Source organism: Fukomys damarensis, unplaced genomic scaffold (genome assembly GCF_012274545.1).
Source record: "Fukomys damarensis isolate Sample0158 unplaced genomic scaffold, DMR_v1.0_HiC HiC_scaffold_19, whole genome shotgun sequence".
Lineage (NCBI taxonomy): Eukaryota > Metazoa > Chordata > Mammalia > Rodentia > Bathyergidae > Fukomys > Fukomys damarensis.
Genome location: NW_022900931.1, coordinates 26,824,150 through 26,843,070, shown reverse-complemented (window position 1 = coordinate 26,843,070; position 18,921 = coordinate 26,824,150). Strand labels below are relative to the sequence as shown.

General features: G+C 51.2%; 1 protein-coding gene across 1 annotated transcript in view; it reads left to right on the top strand.

Annotated features, from left to right (window-relative positions):
- Nucleotides 1-18,440, top strand: part of Ntf3 (neurotrophin 3) — a 56,479-nt gene extending 38,039 nt beyond the window's left edge. Inside the window, exon 2 of the mRNA XM_010611607.3 lies at nt 17,481-18,440. Coding sequence (XP_010609909.2) covers nt 17,481-18,275 — 795 coding nt within the window. The 3' untranslated portion in view covers nt 18,276-18,440. The remainder of the gene's footprint in view (nt 1-17,480) is intronic.
- The last annotated feature ends 481 nt before the right edge of the window (nt 18,441-18,921 follow it).

Below are 18,921 nucleotides of genomic sequence, written 5' to 3'. Positions count from 1 at the left end.
AGGATGAAAGGCAGCTTGTGAGGAAGTGGAAGGGACTGTTGGAGTGGAGATGACTGTCACTCAGAGAAAGCGTGGCTCTGTCCAGGATGACCCCACCTGATGGGTGACTGGTTTTCTGAGGCCAAATTCCACCACTCCTGCTGTGGTGTAGCTGCTACCCCAGCAGGGCTGCCTGACCAGTGTGCATGTAGCTGATACTGTGGCCCCTGGATTCTTATAAAGACCCTACTAAAGGCCAACTCACAAGGAGACGGAAGCTCAGGTGTGCGCCTTCCTCATGGGCTGGCAGTGAGGGAATTTATGTGGCCCAGGGAAGAGAGGAGCAGAGGCTGCTTTGCTGCACCTGGGGGCTTTGGCAGAACAGTCCACATACTGCCCAGATCCATATTCTGACAATTGAGATCAGGTCTCCTCTTCCTTTTACCCTGCCCCTTCCTTCAGCTGTTGATAGGGTTACTTCTTGTCCAGGTCTGCCAGCTCCTGTGTCAGTGCTTCTGGTTCTGCTCACCAGAACAGTTGGTACCACTGGGCTCTCAAAATCATCTTGGGTGGTACCATAGAACCCAGAGTTCTGTGTCTGCATCCTGAAAAACACAGCCTGGGCAAAAGTTTTTAGGTCCTGGGAGGTTGCTGTCTTGTGGCTCAGTTTCACTCACTTTTAAATGCGCGCTGGTTTGGATAACCAGGTTTCTGGTCACCTTAACAGTAAACATTTAAGCCAGTTTGTACATGGAATAGAAGGTTGAGAGAATTCCCACCTGAGGGACTCTTGTATTATTTTCTTCCCCCATGTGAAACAAGATTTTCTGTGTTCTAAGTGGGTTGGGCAGGCAGGAACCGTTCAGAGGAGCGGAAGAAAGATTTGACGAGGGGAGAAGAAAAGTATCAAGTTGTTGGCCTGCAGCTAGGGCTGAGCTGATCCTGAGAGCAAGCAGTGCATATGAGATGTGATTCAAACACAGTACAAGGTGAAGGTTTAAATTGTCAGGAATTATAGCAGATAAAGACCTGCTGCCACTCATTCCCCTCAGAGCATCCCCCTCGCTCCCGTCATTCCTGCCACTTTCTGTGGCAGCTCCGGAAATTCTCTTTCATTCATCTACATACTCACCACATCTGGCTCCATATGACTTCTGGCTGTTGCCCAAAGTCAAAATGACCATGAAAGATCAATGTGTTAAGTGGATTCAGGGCATCGAGGAAGTCAAAACAGTGCGAGGAAAGACACTCACGGAGGAGGACTTCCAGAGCTCCTTCAGACAGTGGCCGGAACAAGGGGATAGGTGTGCTCAAAGTGAGGGCAAGTGTTTGGAGGGGAATTCACAGGCGTGTGTCTTTTGCTGTAATGAATTTTAAACACTCACCGTATAGTTTGATCGCGGCTCATGTACGGTTTCCCCCTCCGTGCAAGAAGAGCGTCCACTGGGAGATCAGATGTGGCAGCTCACCCGAAGATGGGGCTTTTCGGGGCAGGTCCACCCAGAGCATAAGGGAGTGGCTAGGGGATGGGCTGTAAGGACAACCAAAGAGCAGGCTCAGTACAGGAGGACATTTATTTCAGTGTTATTTATGAGAGTGGAAAATCGGAAATAGTGTCCAAAAGGGGGTGTCCTCCAGTGAATTATGGTACCTTGATGTCACAGAATATTATGTAACTGTCTGCATTTTGCTCAGGTACAATTTCACTGTGGCGGCAAGACTGCTTAGATTGTAATAGTAAAGGAAATAAGAAAGCTACAGAATAATGTGTATTAAACAATCTCCACTCCAATGCATAAAAAGTTTCTCACATGATTTTATAAAGCCTGACACAAATACTCCGTGATATACTTGTAGGAACTGGTAGAATCCTTTACAAATTGTTATATTTTTAATTATTTCTTTAACATGTTCAGATTGCTTTCGTAATAAGGAAAAATGGTATCTCTAGGAAAATGTATTTGTAGGGAAAGTTCTTTAAACATAGAAGAGAGCTTAGGCAGATTCAGTTTAATTTGGCCTCCTCAGAAAACCTCTGTAAAGGGTTCCAGTGCCCGAGTTCTGGACGGAGTCGCCATATTCAGCCTGATGTTCCAGCACACATCTGGCTCTGGTACCAGACATGCCTGACTTGGAATCTCCACTCTGCTTCTTCTGAAAGCTATAGTCAGGCCTTGGGGAGACCCAGGAAAGGCCTCTTCCTGGGGCTTTGTTTCTTCACTGATGCAATAGAAAAACACACACCTGTCATCTCTTCTTTAGACTTCTGAAACAGAAAGCTCGGAAAAGTCTATCATCTCCTAAGGTTACAGAAAATTCATTTGCTGCAAAGTCTGACCTGAATTAACATAATCTTCATTACACTAAAATTAATATTTAAATGTTCACAGTGTAAATATTAATGCCTTTAGTCACAAAATACTGTCCCAGACTCCTAGGAGGCTACTGGGGACTGTGCACAGCTTCCGGTAAGAGAGAGTGAGCTGCAGGAGCTGCCTCACAAGGCTCTTGCGACTGCAGAATTCGCATCACAGGTCCTGGCGTTGGTGATGTCGTTATTGATGCTATAATTATTCCTGACCCTTCAGTCGCAGTGAGTGATTGCTGCTTGTCCTCTCTCCTTTCTGTTCCTCCTGGGGATGTTTGAGAAGAAAACTGGAGTAACCCAGCCCATTTTCTCCTGCAGACTTCTTGCCTTCTGGAAAATTAGTCACATGGACTAATACAAGTGCACAGGGCACCTAGATGTTTGAAAAGCTAATTGAACAGTATGTCTTATTTCCTTGGTGAAGCCTTTCCTCTCAAAGCATATGTTCTAGGGATGGAAGTGTGGTGTGTTTACAGCATAGCTGCTCTACATTGCAGGTGTGCTTTTAAGATCAAACTAAATCATTGTATATATGTATATATATATATTTTTTTTTTTTTAATTGGAGAGTGTTGGTACTGGTTTTAGTAGAAATTCATGATAGGAAGATTTTTATTGCAACAATATCTTTAAGATATAATTCAATTTGCAAACTGATTTGCATTCAACTTCTTCAGAAGCATCAGTAGGGTACAGACCACAAGGCTGTTGTGACTCCTTCTTTCCTTTCTTGGAGGAGTCCGTGCAGCGTTAGTTTTGCCAGTGTGGCCCTAACCAGCTGCATCTTGGACATCACTGGGAGAATGAAGATGTATCGTGTTAAAGGATCGAAAGCTCTACATTATACGTCGATGCCGATGAGCAAAGAAATTTCCAGAGTCTGGTTTGACCATGGAGGGCAGCGGCGATCCTGGCCCCGCCAGCCGTGTGGCCCCTGCTCCTGGCTGGGTCCCAGCTGCCTTCATGGGTCCGGGCCCAGCGCCTCCTGAGGTGAAGTCAGAGGCACAGCTCCTGGGTCCTGAGGGAACTACGTGGCCTTTTCCATCGTCAGTCCAGTTAACCTGGCCAGTTCGCCCGCACACCTGCACACTCGCTGTAATCCTTCATAGTAAGCTCAGACAAGTCTCCCTGGCAGAGATGGCACCAACAGTCCACCTGCAGCCACTGGCAGAAGAACCAGTCTGCTGGCCAGAAGTGCCTGCCTGCTTCGAGGGCTCCGGACCCCTCTGCTTTAGTTCAGTAGGTCCCTGCTGGCCCTGCCAGGGTAGGTGCAGATCCCTGGCTTCCCATCCACCGTTCATTAGCACCCGGTCACTAGAGTCCTTGCCAAGCCTTCACGTAATTAGAGCTCCTGAAGTCAGGTCCCCAGTTACATTAGTTCACTCCTCTCCTTGGCCCCACACGTCATCCAGACCCATCGTCAGATGTGTTGTTTCTCATCTTCGCTGTCATTTCCCTCATGCAGGTATTGTTCAGTGCTTTTCAATACTTGCCTTTGCTTAGCTTCTCTGATCTCCAGTCTGAACAGCCGAGAATGGGAGCAGAGGAGGGAAAGCACTGGGTGTGGCTGGGAGGCTCCTGCCTGGTGAGAATTAGAGGGAAATGGCGCAGAATGTGAGCAGCCCATCCACCCCCTGGACAGGAAGCGTTCTTGCAGCCAGCAGGGGTGCAGCTTTGGAAACAATTTTTCGGTGTGAGCTGGCACACTGCATGCCGGAAGGGCAGAGGAAGGAAGGTCTGCATTTTGTAGCTGTGGGACGTCCCCTTCTCTGGGGATTATGGGCAGGCATCTTGTCCTGAACAACAGGACTCAGTAGATATCAGCATCTCCTAGGAAGGGTGAGGCTCCAGATCCAGGAAACGGGGACTCTGGCTGTAGTTCGAACTCTACCTGCGACAGCTGGTAGCCCTTCACTCACCTACACTGCACCTGCATTTCTCAGCTTTAAGATGGCAGTGTCCACTCTCTTTGTAGTTTTAACTCCCTCTCTCTCCAAAGCGCCGGTACAGTAGGAAGTAGTCTTAAACTATGGTCCTGAGCCCAGAGTAGCTGCTCAAGTTCCTTTCTTCCTTCAGGAGAGAAGGAAGGTCGATCGCTCCACCATGTGGGTCCCGGCTGTGTCCTGTCACACACCGAGGCCTGTGTGTCTTGTCGGAGGCCTCAAGGCTGTCAGGCTGATGTCTGGGTCCCCAGGTCTGCTCCACCTGCGCTGCTCCACTGCTTGTTCCTCACAGCACCCGTGGGAGTCTGAACCCTTTGAGGGCAGCGATGCTACCGAGGCAGAGGAACTTTGAGGAGTTCCCAGGCCCTTTGGGCCACTTGGAAGTTGTCTGCAGCCCTCGCACTCTGCCCCTCCAAAGCTGTTAAGGCTTACTTTGTCCTGACTTTTGGGAACCCACAAGACAGGGTGAGGATGTATGTGTTCAGCCCTGCTGTAAAGCCAACAACTCATTCATGCGCACACAAGTAAGGAAGGGGTGGGTCTCTCTGTGCTCCAAAGGGAGCCTTGGAAGTTGTTTTATTTACCACAGTGGGTAGTCACCCAGGAGGGGGGCCGGGTGGGAATGGAGGACAATAGAATGCTGTGTTGCGCTGCTGGAAGAGCATGCTCTAAGCAAATCATGTGGCAAGCTCAGTCAGGGTGCTGCTCAATTAGCCCCAGTGCTTAAGGAGGGTTTGCACAGCTGTTGGTGGCAGGCAGCAGGCAGGTGGGAGCAGAGGCAGCAGCTCTGAGGTTCAGGAGGTGACCCTGCAGGAATCCTGAAAGGGAGCCACCAGAAGCAAAAGCAGGGCACCCCCTTCCTGATGCCACCTCTGCTTCCTGGATGGGGGCGGGGGTCTGGGGGAAGCTGGGGAACCATTCTGGGAGAGGTGACCTCAGAAGTGAGCGTGCAAGGCTCATGCAGTGACCACATATGGAACGTGTTATCCAGAAGGTTACAGGCTAAGCAGCTCTGGGGTTCTCGGGGAGGTTGGGGGAGGGGTGCCTTCCGAAACTTAAGGAGCTTTCTAAACAAAAGGAATTTGAGAAGGCCTGGAGAAATAATGAGAAATGCAAACTTGACCCAGAGTTTCTTTGTATCTCTGGGGCTCCTGCACCGCTGCCTGTCCTCACAAGTTTCCTGCTCTGGGACCCAGCAAGGCCACTGCTGCTGAGGGCCCTGACAGTGGGGCAACACTGGCAGCCTGGGCTGGCGGGAGGGACCCAGGAATCAGCCCACTCCTGTGCCAGCGGCCATCAGCCTGGCTTTAGACTGAGATGGGCCAACCGCTGCAACTGGAAGGGTCACAGGGTGGCTCCCTTGACTTCCGCTCTGTGTATGGGAGGGAGCTGATGCCTGCCTGGGGTTGGGGCTGGGAGACTTGGCCGAGTGGCTCTGTGGGTGCAGGAGGAGGGCCTGCTCTCCCGGCCCCGCTGCCCAGCAGTCTCCTCCCCTTCTCAGGGTCTCCTCCCAGGACACCACACCGACACACAGAGCCACCCAGGCACACACACGGACACACAACACACACGCACATGTTTTAGACACAGACAACCCAACCACACACAGACATCATGCACACAAGCTGACGTATGCACTGCAGACCCACACGGACCCACACACACACTCAGGCACAAACGGGGCCCGTCTGTTTCCCAGCAGCACACAACTGCTGTGAGTGTCCACTTTGTACCCTCAGGTGACAGTGCCGCTGGGTATGACTCCCAGACTCTTGGGACAAGGACGGAGGTCATGTGCGATCATAACTGATTTCACAGTGCACTGTGGCACTGCCGGAAGCTCTTCTTTGGAACTGAGTGCCCACATCTCCTGCTTCCCCGTGACGCCGGACCCACGGCCCCTCCATGTCCAGAGCACCGGCCGGCCCACTTCCTTGGTGGAGGGCGAGACTGAAGCTAGTGCAGGATGTAATGCAATGGCGAGATGGGCAGTGGGGCACTACTCACTGGAACCTCCCTCTGGAGCTGCAGTGGTGGAGGCTCTGGGGTGGCACTCTCTCCTACCCTCCTTTTTTCCCATGGATTTGTGGCACAGCTGAAATCACCTCTTTGTAGAAGCCCCCTCCGTGTTCCCGTGCTCTTCTCTCTCTGTCTGCCTCCCTATCTCTGTGTCTCTCTGCCTCTGTCTCTGTCTCTCTCTCACACACACTCCTCGGAGTCTCAGTGAGCAAGGCTCTGGTTCCATGTCCTTGTTGGTGCACCAGGGATGACCCTAGGAATTCATGTTAGAGCCATCCTTCAGGAATTTCATTTGGGCTGTCTGAGCAGATACAATGAAATGTGGTCATTGACTGAAAGACAAACAACACCTCTAGGCCTCAGTAGTTTTTCTGACTGTGGGTATTTGCTTATCTTTAGCAGTAAGTAATTTTATCATTTCTCTAGATTGTGTGGGTCAGGGTTAGGGTGGATCAGGAACTGGGCTGTGGGGTTCCTCTGAGCCGTTGGCCTGACGGAGGTCACCTGGTAGAATTTGGCTGGCATTTGGGCTGATTCGTATCCTCTCAGTCAATTTCACTTGTTGGATTAAGTCTGTCTGTGTCAGAGAAGGCTAGAAGGCCTGGACTAGGCTGATCTACCCAGGGGACCCTTTCCAACATGGTGACCTCTGGCCCCCTAGACTGCTCACATAATAGCTCAGTACTCCAGGAACAAGGCCAAAGCCACATGTCCTTTTATGACCTAGCCTTGGAAATTGCATAATGATGCTTCTATTGTTGTTGATCAAACCAGGCACAAGCCCACTCCCCTGTGAAGAAAGGGAACATACATACCTTTGCTGCATGGAGGAGTATCAGAAATACTTCAGACTAACAAAATGCATGCACACAGTATCTGGTCCAAATGTATTTTTTGGCTAGGCTTTCTTACAAAGAGTTTACCTAAGCTGGGCATGATGAAGCACGCCTTTAATCCCAGCACCCTGGGAGGCTGAGGCAGAGAGATTTCAAGTTTAAGCCTAGCCTGGACAATTTAGCAATTTAGTGAGATGATTTTTCAAGGAAAACAAAAAAGGCTGAGGATGTAGCTCCGTGTGAAGGCCCTGGGTTCAAGCCCCAGTACTGGAAATAATAATAACAAGTTGCCCAATTTTTGTTGTCTGATATATCAAGAGAGTTGCTGATTATGCTTAACCCCCAGGGTGTCTCCTGAGGCCAGAGTCATGCACTGCCCACCCTGTGACCTTCTGCATCTGCCCAGCCACGGTGGGTACGGAGCATGCCCGGCTTATCACTGCAGATGGCTGGAAAAGGAAGAACCCTTTGGGAAACTGGCTTTTCTAACATCACAAAGGATGGCCTTGAGGGTGCGAGGAGTGGAGAGCTCGCAGGGACAGGTGGGAGGGAAGTCTCGTGGAGTGGTAGTGGGCAGGAAGGAAGACGTGTCTGTGGAGGGCACAGACACTTGGGAAGGGAGAAAGAGAGTTCTGCTTCGACAGGGCCTCCGGGGCCCAGCCCAGCCCTCGCAGTGCAGCCCTGAACACCCGGGAGGGGCACTCTCACGTGGCTCCTGTGCCTCCTCCACTGTAAGCAGATCTCCTCCCCAGTGTCTGTACATGTACTGCCCGGTGTGCAGCTCTGGATAAATAGTGCAGGATGCTGGAGAGCCGGGTTCTAGCTCTGCCCCTCCTACAAATTCCTCTTTCCTTTTGGTGAGTCCCGTTCCTTCCATACTCTTCCCATTGTACAGGAATCTTAGTAGATCACTGTGCTGGTTCCTGGCTCCAGAGCTTCAGCGGGACATGGAGAACCAGGGAGGCCTGGAGAATGAGGCTGGTAATCAGGAGCATTTGTTATGAGGACAGGACTCGGGATTTGCACACAGTAATGGAGGCACCGGATATTCCAGCTAGGGAGAAACTTCGAAATTCTTTAATTCAAGAATTCTAAACCTAGGATCTATGGGCTGCTGGGTGGGGCTTTAGAAAGTCTGTGAAGCACTGTGATTTTTTTTTTTTCAGAAACGTCCTTTATGTGGACATGTATGCTTTTAACAGAAAAGGCTTTTATCTTTGATCACATTCTCAAGCGGGCCAGTGATCTGAAAACAATAAGGCCACCCACAGGGTGGCACACATCCCTTAGCCAGGGGTGACAAGGTCTTCCCAGGTGGTATTTAGAAGATAGTGGGTCTTTTTTACTTTGTTTGTCGCCATGAGGAGGGGTGGTGTGTGCTGGAGAGTTGGTAGGTAAGGACCTGAGTTGTGTGTATGTGGAACCCCACTCAATCATGAAAAAGGTCTTCCCACAAATACCAGTGGCACCCCTGTTGTAAATGAGTTCTCAAAATAAGCAGTGATTCTCCAACAGTCACAAACTGGTACCTGGCAGGGCTGACTTCATTAATTAATAAACAGGTGATGTACCCAGAGCCTGCATTGTTTCGGTTCTGTTCATCAATTACAAATATGCTATAATCTATAAAGACCAAAGGGTCAGAAGTCTATCTCACCTTAAAAATTTGCCCAGTTTTGAAAAAAGAATCACTAGGTTCTTGGTCTTTCTTTTTAACCATCAATTAAGAAAGAGGAAAAGAATATTTTAAACTACATATGAGCCTGCTAGTGCGTGTTGGGTAGTCATGTTTTCCAGCCCTAAGTCAGGGATGCCGGCATTGGGCTGTGAGGCCGTTCTCCTTCCATTTCAGCGAGTCTGTCTTCAGTCTCTTTCTCTAAAAACAAGGAAAGAAGGCACCGATGCCAGCGTGGTGCTCCTGCCTGGACTGCTACACCAGAGTGACGGGTGCCTTGGACTTGGAGTGACTTGGGAGGTGTGAAGTTAGGTTCCTGGGTGTCCCAGACACAGGTTTGAATCCCAACTCTGCCTCTCCGTGGATGCGTCACCCTGGGGAAAACGCCTTAATCCCTCTGAGCCTCAGTTTCCTCAGCTGCGAAGTGAGGATAATAGTCGTATCTGTGAGGATGAATTGAGATGATCCACGGGAAACATTCTGCAAAGCCTGCCATATGCTGAGGCTCAGCGAATGTCGGCAGTTATCACTGGTAATTATTATGACTTGGGTCTGTGATTAAAGACAGCTTTGGGTTCAGAGGTTTGTGCCAAAGTTGCTTTCAGAGGACAAGCTCCAGGTTGGTTTGAAGTCTTGCCCCTGCTGCCCAGAAAAATTGCTAGACTGTTTGGGGTTGGAGTCATAACATTTCGTAAGTGCCTACTTCACACTGCAGTTGGGAGGGGAGGCTGGCTGTTTTCTGTGTGCACATCCTAGCATCATCACAGACCCGGCTCACACAGTCACCACACGCGCCTTGTGCCTCAGTTTCCCTATCTGCAAAAGCACTGTGGTGAGCCAACGGAGTAGAACAAGACAGTTGTGGCCCTGCCGTCCTCAGACTGTGAGGGGACCAGAGCCAGCCACAGACAGAGCCTCCCCCAGCCATGGCCTCACCCTCTCCACGGAGGCTGGAGCCTGGCCTCAGAGAAGGGGCTGGGCTAGCCACGCTCCCTGCAGCCTCTGGGGCCAAACCAGGACAGTCTGTCAATCCCAGCCTTGATGTCACCACCTGGGCATAGCCAGGCCAGGTGTTGGCTAGGTTGGGAAGAGGCACCCGGCGTGTAAACCAAGCAGAAGTCGTGCCTTGAGCTTTCCCTAGGCTTCCAGCTCTGACCCAGCTACCATTCTAGGCTTCGTTCTTGGCTGGGTAGACAAGATAGATACCTGTACTGACATCATCATCCTTACCTCTGCTTATTATAGATTTTATATTTGTTACCACTTTAAAATCGGGAGCCCCTACCTTGGAATAGGGCAGTTTTCTGCTGTGTAGCATTTTGCAGGCAAAGTGCGTGACGCATAGCCCCGCTTCATCACGAGTCACAGGCTTAAGACAAAAAAGGTTGAAGAAGTTTTTCTCTGTGGCTAAGTCATCCTCTAGTGCCCCTTGTTCCCCAGCTGCCTACACTTGAAGCAACCTTCCATGGTGTTTGCAAAATGGACTTAACACAGATGCAGAAAGTAATCCCCAGATAAAGAAGTGGCAGAATGTTAGATAGCTGACTGAGCCATCCATCCTCGCTGTGGTGGGTACCAGGTGTGTGCGAGTGTGTGTGTTTGCTTGCATGCAAAGCAATCTATGAAGGTGAATGTCTCAAACAACTGAAAAGGATCTCACTAAATCAGTGCCATCTGCGCCAGCCACTGGCTTCACTCACTGTCTTGCATGGCTTCCTCATCACCTCTGGCCATGGCATGGAGTCCACGGGGTGCGCAGGCAAAGTAAACTTGCGTTTCCCGGGGCTCGTGTCAGTGTACCAAGCTCCTCTCTGTTCCTGCTGCCAAGATGGGGTAAAGCCAAAAGGCTCCTCGGCCAGGGAATCGGCGCCCCACCTTCCTAGGGAGGCGTGGGCGCACGGTGTTTTGACATGTGCCATACCTCCCATCTCTCACTGCCTTGGGGCCAGAGGAGGGTGTGCGCCAAACAACGTGAAATTCCTCTCTGTGCAGAGCCTGCTCCCAGCCCTCTGCCTTCGTCTCCGGGCGCTCAGCTTTCTCAGAGGATCTAGGCCCCATGTGTCAGGCTCCCTGGTCACTTCATGGCCCCGGGAAAGACCATTCAGTACTTTCCGAGACAGCCGACCCAGCCCTCTGAAGTTCTGCTCCATTGTGTTTCATTCTGGAAGGTGCCACCTCTGTTGACTGTGTACCATTTTCTGCTGGGAAGCTGGCACCTGCTGACCCTGGGGGACCTTGCCCCATCCCAGATCTCAGTCCCAGGGTTCACCGTGTCGGTTTGAACCCATTGTTTTAAGAGTTAGGTCTTAACAAGAGGAAGCAGTGTAGACATAAGAGATTTTAAAGACCATAATAGGAAGCGACTTCCCTGGCTCTGCTCTCACCCACTGACTCAGACCTGCCCAGAGCCCAGGGATCAGCAGGCGAGTTCTCCCTAAACACAGGCAGACACATGGCTCTTCCTTGTTTTCATCACGGATTCCTTGGGGTTCTCTGTGAATTCAGAGCGTATTAGCCCTCATTTTGGGCAACTGTTCCAGCCTGCTGTCTGATCATGGCTCTGTATCTTGCCCTCTCGATTTACATCCTGCTTTGTAAGGTGAGGAGTGTAGGCTGGGCACGGCGGCATACACCTATAGCTACAGAATCCTGGGAGGCTCAGGCAGGAGAATTGCAAGTTCAAGCCCAACCTGGGACACTTAGACAGACCCTGTCCCAAATCTTAAAAAAATAAAATAAAAACTGTTTGGCTCAGTACAAAGGCCCTGGGTTCAATTCCTAGCACCACACACAAAAGGAGAAGGATGAGAAGGAAGGGGAAGGAAGACAAGAAGAGAGGAAGAGGGAAAGGAAGAGCACAGAAGAGGTCATGTCAGAGGTCCTCCCCCACCCCTGGGGATCTCCTAATAGTGAATGGGCCATCGCAGGGCCAGAGGGGAAGGCAAAGGCACAGGACAGCCCACAGCCCGTCCAGTGCATTCACTTCTCTGATGCAATCCCAAGCTGCCCCCTCCCTCCTTCCTTCCCTTTTGAGCACTTGCCTCCCTTGTTGGTTTTGGATTCGTCTCACCCCCTGTGGGCTGACCTGTGCCTTTCCAGTTTGAATCTAATCCTGCTATTTCCAGGTTGCCAATTGGTGTGTTCTTACTGGGGGCCACACAACCTCCCCTTTGGGCATCACCCGTGTGTTTTAATTAATCTGCCATTCCTCACTCTCCTGCTTCCAGGTCATTAATAAAGAGTGGCCAGCACCAGACCAAGCACCATGGAGACCCTGCCGGCCCCTTTCTCCCGCCTCCCAGTGGCTGCACATCTTCCTGTGGCCCCACTGACCAATGCTGAGGCCTCAGATCTATGTCTGAACAAAGCCAGTGCGAATTAATTTTGCAATTCCGATTTGGGGAAGGAGCTCAACTGGTCTTTTAGATGGCCTTTCTTTAATATCTCCCACATTCCTTTCCCTTTTGTCATTCTATTTAAATTTCTCACTTTCCCACCTCCCCCTGAGCGAGACCTTAGGGTTATGGGGCAGGACAGAGTCCTCTGAGCTGCAGAACCAGCTGGACAGTAACCTTTCCAACCCCCGCCAGAGCACATTTGCCTCCAGACCACTGTGCCTGCACAAGGGACAATGAAGTCTCTTGAATTTGCCTGTTAAACATTTGACAAATTAAAAATTCTTTTCACATTTGATTTTCTGAGTCCTTTCTGAGGAAAGCTAAAACAGAGCCTCTCTGCCTCCCTTTAAAAGTCACCAAGTGTCCAGGGCTGGCTGCTCACTCAGAAGTGAGAAGGTACATCCAGTGCTCTGTCCCCTGCAACTTGAGCTCTCTGCAGTCACGGGGTACCTCAGGAGGTATCAGGCCCTGGGCTGCGCTGGATTTGCTTTACTTTCATGAGCAGTGCTTTCCTTTTTCCTAAGGAATCTGGGAGGAGGAACTGGAAGGGGTGGCCCCAGACCCTTGCAGATGCTACAAGGTCCATGTCCATGGCTTCTTGGGGAGGTGCTCACAGCAGCTGTCCTGGCTCCAGGCTTGGAAATCCGGCTTGCCCTGGAAATATGTGCAGGGGATGATGGAGAGCAGGAAAGACAGAGAGGTGGCAGAGTGTGGTCATTAAGAGCATGGATCTTGGCACCAGACTGTACTCAGATCCTGGTTCTGCTTAGCAGCCAGTTGTCTAACTGCCCTGTGCCTCAGCTTCCCTATCTGGAATGGGATATATAAAAGTACCTCCCTCTGTGAGGTTGTTAACAGCATCACAGGTTTCACATACATCATTATATGGACTCCAGCATTTTTATTCAAGATGCTCTTGCTCTAGCAGGCTAATGATGCACTCTCTCTAAGAGGCGACTGGAAGGCATGGTCAGTAGCTGGTCCAGTGTAGGGAAATGTCCTGGAGAGGCAAACTGGAGCCTGAAGGATGCAGTCTCGACTCCGTGTGTGACAGGACAGACACAGGTTGCTGTGGTCTCAGCTCCTGCACCAGCCCCTCTTTCCAACTCAGCCGCTTTCATGGATACCCAGAAGCCCTCTGAGTGTATTGCAAACTGAGCCAAAAGGAGAAATCAGAAACTGCTCTCTTTTGAGTATTTTGAGGGATGGTGAAACCTTATAGGAATGTTGCTCCGGGGACTGAGAAAACACCATATGTGGGAAAGCATTTCTAAGTGGGGAAATAGCATGTGCACATTGGTCAGGATCTGGGAAAACGCCAAGCGGGAGAAGTGGGCACTAGGGAGAGTGTAGGAAAGGGTTTTACTGAGGTCTTTAACAGGTCTTTTTCTAATTATAGCCAAGAAGAGCCTGGGGACCATGGCTGCTTTAGAGCCAGGGCCTGCATTTTCTTTGGGAAAAGAAGGCAGAGTTGATTGGCTTCCAAAACAAGGCTTGGCAGAATCCCATGCCGCCTCCCAGCCAGTGAGCGGTGCCTCCGCAGGTCTTGGTTGTCGCGATGCCCATTCCCTGAACAGACACTGCAACTCTGCCACCTGTCTGGCCCTGTGCCGGGCACCATTGGTGTGTGGCTGAAAAGGGCAAGGTCCCCTTTGCCGAGGAGGATATGTGTGGGTGATGAGAACACAGTACTTGCTTCACCAGGGCCCCACAAAGGACTGAGGTCTAGCACAGAAAGCCACTGCCTCGCCTCACCTGGGCCCTGCTGACTCGGCCTCCTTGCATCCATTCCCCCCAGCAGGGGAATCGCACCTGGGAGGTTCCACCTGAGGAGAGAAGGCAGGAAACCAAGCAGACTGAGAAATGCCACTTCACAGTTCCCCAACTTGCCTTCTTCGTGTTGCCCTTCTCCGTGCTCCCACCTCCCAATCCTGATACTCTTTCCTTCTCCCACCGCCAGTGTGGCTGCTCTGAGATCCAAGCTCTTGTGAGCACTTGGGAGAAGACCCTGTGGCCCAGATCCTGGTGCAGACTGCTGGGAGCCAGACGGAGAGGAAGGAGCTCTCCAGATGCAGGGTCCTCGTGCGAGTGTGCGTGCCACGGGAGCAGGCAAGAGGCCCCTCAGGCGGCCCCAGAAACTAGGCTCGTGTGCATCTGACGTTTCTGTAGTGCCAGTGCTGTCTTCGGTGCTTTCACGTAAAGCTCACTGTGCACGGACCACATAACATCTGCTGAACCGGAGGCCCAAGATCCTTCTGTCACTCTCTGCCACTAATTAGCAGTCTGACCTTACCGCTCCAAGCCTCGATGTCCTTACCCACAAGAGTGAAGAGGTTGCCCGAGGCTTCAAACTTGTGTGTCTTGGAGGTTCGCTTAGCAACATTTTGGGGTTTGCTTTCTATGAAAAAAGCTAGAAGCTCTCGGGATGCCTGCTGGGTTTCAAAGCAGGCTTGTATGTGTGTGATTCACTCCCAGTGCTGACTTGGACTCTCATGGCCAGCTGTTCAGATTTGATAGCAGAAACAGCACAGATGCAGAAATGGGCCCACACTGAGCGGTGCAGAGCTGGGAGAGATGTGGTACTCGCTGTGTAGCCATTTGGAGAACAGGCTGGGGAGACAAAGGAGGCACAGGGTCTGGGGGAGCTTCACAGGGAAGTCAACTCACGAGCCTGGCGCTGAAGGTGGGAACGACTTCAACATGCCAGGTCACAGGAGTGACCAGGCAGAAGGCACAGCACGTGTGTAGGGGCTATCATGACACTAACTTGGGCAGCAGATTCATCAGTGGGGTGGACCATGGGGCAAAAGTGGGAGGCCAGGGCTGGAGCGGGAAGAATGCCTCTGCTTCCCTGTGTGGCTCCTCCTGGAACATGGAAGTTGGGTTTCCTTAGCTGTGAAATTTCCACATGGGAATCTGGAATGGCCCCAAAGATGCATTTTAAAGGGGCTTCGTCCCCTACATAGAACCACAGGCAGGTCATGATCCCTAATGGCAGGGCCTGGGAGGCGTGTTCAGGTCACTGGGGGCCACCTTGGAAAGGAACCGTGGGCCCTTGGTCTCTTCTTTGTTCTTTTCCCCTCCACCATGTGCTCTCACTGTGATGTGTCACCGTGGCACCAAAGCAACAAGATCCATCAGTCATGAGCTGAAACCTCTGAGACTGTGATCTGAAATAACCCTCTTCTATTTGTCATTCGAGTCTCTCGGGGATTTGTTATAGTATTGGAAAGCTGACTAACACAAAAAGGGAGGCATCAGATTGTAGGTGGCTTATCTACTCAGAACCTTCAGTTCCACATTCAGACCACCAGCTTCGAAGACTCTTTCTTCTCCATGCTGTGTCCTCCAGCACTGCCCAGCATTCTCCCTCTCAGCTCACTGCTGTGGTTACCTCACTGACCAAAGTGTCACACTGACTCTCACACTACTAGGAAGCCCCTGACAAGCCATCCTTGGCTTGGTTCCCTGTGATCAGGTGTCCCGTGTGCTCTTACCTTACGGTGGCTGGGCTTAGGGGAGATTTTATAAATTGTCTTTCTACAGACTGGTAGATCCTTTATTTTATTTTAGCAGTATCATTTTGGGCTGAGTGATTTTAGTTGCCTGACACTTTACTTTTTATGTTCAAGTTTCATTTCGCTGGGCTTGCAGCATTGAAGAAAATGCCACTTCTGTGCAGAGTGGGAAGGTGGGTGCTGATCATCCTGTGGGAACCACTTTACTGGGATAATGCAACTCTGAAGGCAATCTCTAGGGGTAGGGAGCCTTACCAGACTCTAGCTTTGACCTTGAAGCAGTCTGTTGTCCAGAGATTGGTTCCTGGTGGGGAGGATGGTCTCCTTACCACATGGACAGTCCAGGAGCCAGGAGGGGAAGTCCTGCATGACTGTTGGCCTTTGGAGACAAAAGAGCCAGCAGACCCTCAGATGGGATGAGGAAAGAGGCTCAGTGTACAAGGCAGGCTGACATGGCCCTGGGAGGCTGTGTTGCCCTTTCTCCTGACAACTTTGTTTGTTTCCTATCTGTTTTCCCTCTGGACTTAGTAAAGTCTTTCTGAAAATACCAAAGGTGAGCCACGGGAAGCATTTTTATTTTCCATGTTTAGGCAGAACTTGAAAGAGGAAATGATGAGCCCCTGGGAGCCAGGGAGGTGGCAGCGACAACAAGGGCACTGGTATGCACCAGGCTGCGGCTTAGGATCCCTGGCTCAGCTGCCCGTCCGCCTCGGTGTCTCCTTCCTGTGCTAACCTTCAGCAGGTCTGGGCTCCGCTCCAGTGCAGGGGACCAGCAGGAAGGTGTCTGGAGATCAGCTCTGTAATCCCATGAGGACTCAACAGGAGCTACTATGGCAACAGAATCAGAGAGCTGATGGACTGGAGTGCCACTTAAGCAAGGAGATAGTCGAATTAGAAATAGAATCACTAAAAGAAACATTTTGTAATGGAAACTTTAAGAAATCCAGAGCAGGGTGGGTGGACCCACAGTGCCTCTTGCCACTGTGACTGGCTAGGTAAGCTGGGTCTGTCGCCCGGCTGTTGTCTGCAGGGGGTGACTGTCCCTGCAAGGCTGCTGTTAGGAGGACAGGGTCTCTGGGGGCATTGGATCAGCAGGGCTGCCTGGTGGTCTCTGTCTGAGAGCCTGGCACGGCACCCGGAGGCACGGGCTGCCCCACAGCATGGGAAGTGGCCCTGTGTGTTCACTCACAGCAGCCAGAGAACAGACTCTGCCAGGTTTGCTGTCACAGCACAGGGACAGCGGCTGCAGACCCCAGCCTCGGTGTGTCCTTGAGAAGACTCAGGGTTGGAGTTGGGGTGCCACAGAGTTCTTTTTCTTGAGACAGCTTACACGCTGTACTGCTGCTAAAGGGATGCAACTACTCACTTATATTCCTCAGGCTGAGGCTTCACAGTCGGCTGAGATAGAGAGGCTTGGTCTTTCCGGCCTCAAGAAGTGGTTACAGTATCAGGACATCATCCGCACTCCCTCGGAGGTTGCTGGATGAGGCAGACGGGCCAGAGCGCAGCTGGTCCTGTCTGTCCAGGGAGGAGAGCAGACGCACACACCTGGCTGTGTCCCCAGAGCCAGGGGCCGGAAACAGCCCCTTCTGAATATGTAGTGAGGGTCCTGTAGCCTACCTGGGGTGGTGGCACCGGCTCTCTTTGGCCACCTCAGGAATTCTGAGCCTCTGGGGCCAGTGCCAGGAGAGCGGGGCCTCTCAGCTGCCACAGCCTGCCGTTAACGCCTCTGTTTCCTTTTCAGATCTTACAGGTGAACAAGGGGATGTTCATCTTGTTTTATGTGATATTTCTCGCTTATCTCCGTGGCATCCAAGGTAACAACATGGATCAGAGGAGTTTGCCGGAAGACTCGCTCAATTCCCTGATTATTAAGCTGATCCAGGCAGATCTTTTGAAAAACAAGCTCTCCAAGCAGATGGTGGACATTAAGGGAAATTACCAGAGCACCCTGCCCGAAGCAGAGGCCGCCCGCAGGCCGGAGCAGGGGGAGCCCGCCAGGTCCGAATTCCAGCCCATGACTGTGGCGGACACAGAACCGCTGAGGCACCAGAGACGCTACAGGTCCCCTCGGGTCCTACTGAGCTCCAGCGCGCCCCTGGAGCCCCCACCCCTGTACCTCATGGAGGACCACGTGGGCGGCCCTGTGGGGGCCAACAGAACGTCGCGGCGGAGACGGTACGCAGAGCATAAGAGTCACCGAGGGGAGTACTCGGTGTGTGACAGTGAGAGCCTGTGGGTGACGGACAAGTCATCCGCCATCGACATTCGGGGACACCAGGTCACGGTTCTGGGGGAGATCAAGACCGGCAACTCTCCCGTCAAACAATATTTTTATGAAACCAGATGTAAAGAAGCCCGGCCGGTCAAAAACGGTTGCAGGGGGATCGATGACAAACACTGGAACTCTCAGTGCAAAACATCCCAGACCTACGTCCGGGCACTGACTTCAGAGAACAACAAACTCGTGGGCTGGCGCTGGATCCGCATAGACACCTCCTGCGTGTGTGCCTTGTCGAGAAAAATCGGAAGAACATGAGTCTGCGTCTCCCCGTGCATAAATTATTACTTTAAATTATATGATATGCATGTAGCATATAAATGTTTATATTGTTTTTATATATTATAAGTTGACCTTTATTTATTAAACTTCAGCAACCCCACAGTATATAAGCTTTTTTCTCAATAAAATCAGTGTGCTTGCCTCCCCTCAGGCCTCTGCCATCTGTTAACCTTGTTTTGCGATCCAACTCTCGGAAAGCAACCTGTAAGATCTGTGTACACCAGTATTTTGCACCCAATATTGTCAAGACCGTGGCTGGCATTTTAGTAAATTTGTTAACATCAGGTAATGTCAGAGTTATGTATAAACACAGTTATATCCCCTTCCTGGTGTATGCCACAATGGCTTAGCTAATTATGTTTGTCCTCCACCCGAAATCTTTCCCTGCAGCTTGGCTCTGAACATCTAATCCTGGCCAGCAAGTGCACAGTGAGGTCCTCGCTTGACCTTCTCTGCTCTTGGCTGTGCCAGTTAGAGTTAAGATTTACTCCAGTGATTTACTCCAGTGATTTACTCCAAGATTTACTCCACCAAGCCTGGTGACCTTAGTCTTGGAAGTTTCTTTCAGCACATTTGTTGTTCAGGCATTAAGTGCTGGGTCCCCCACCCCACCCCCGCTTTG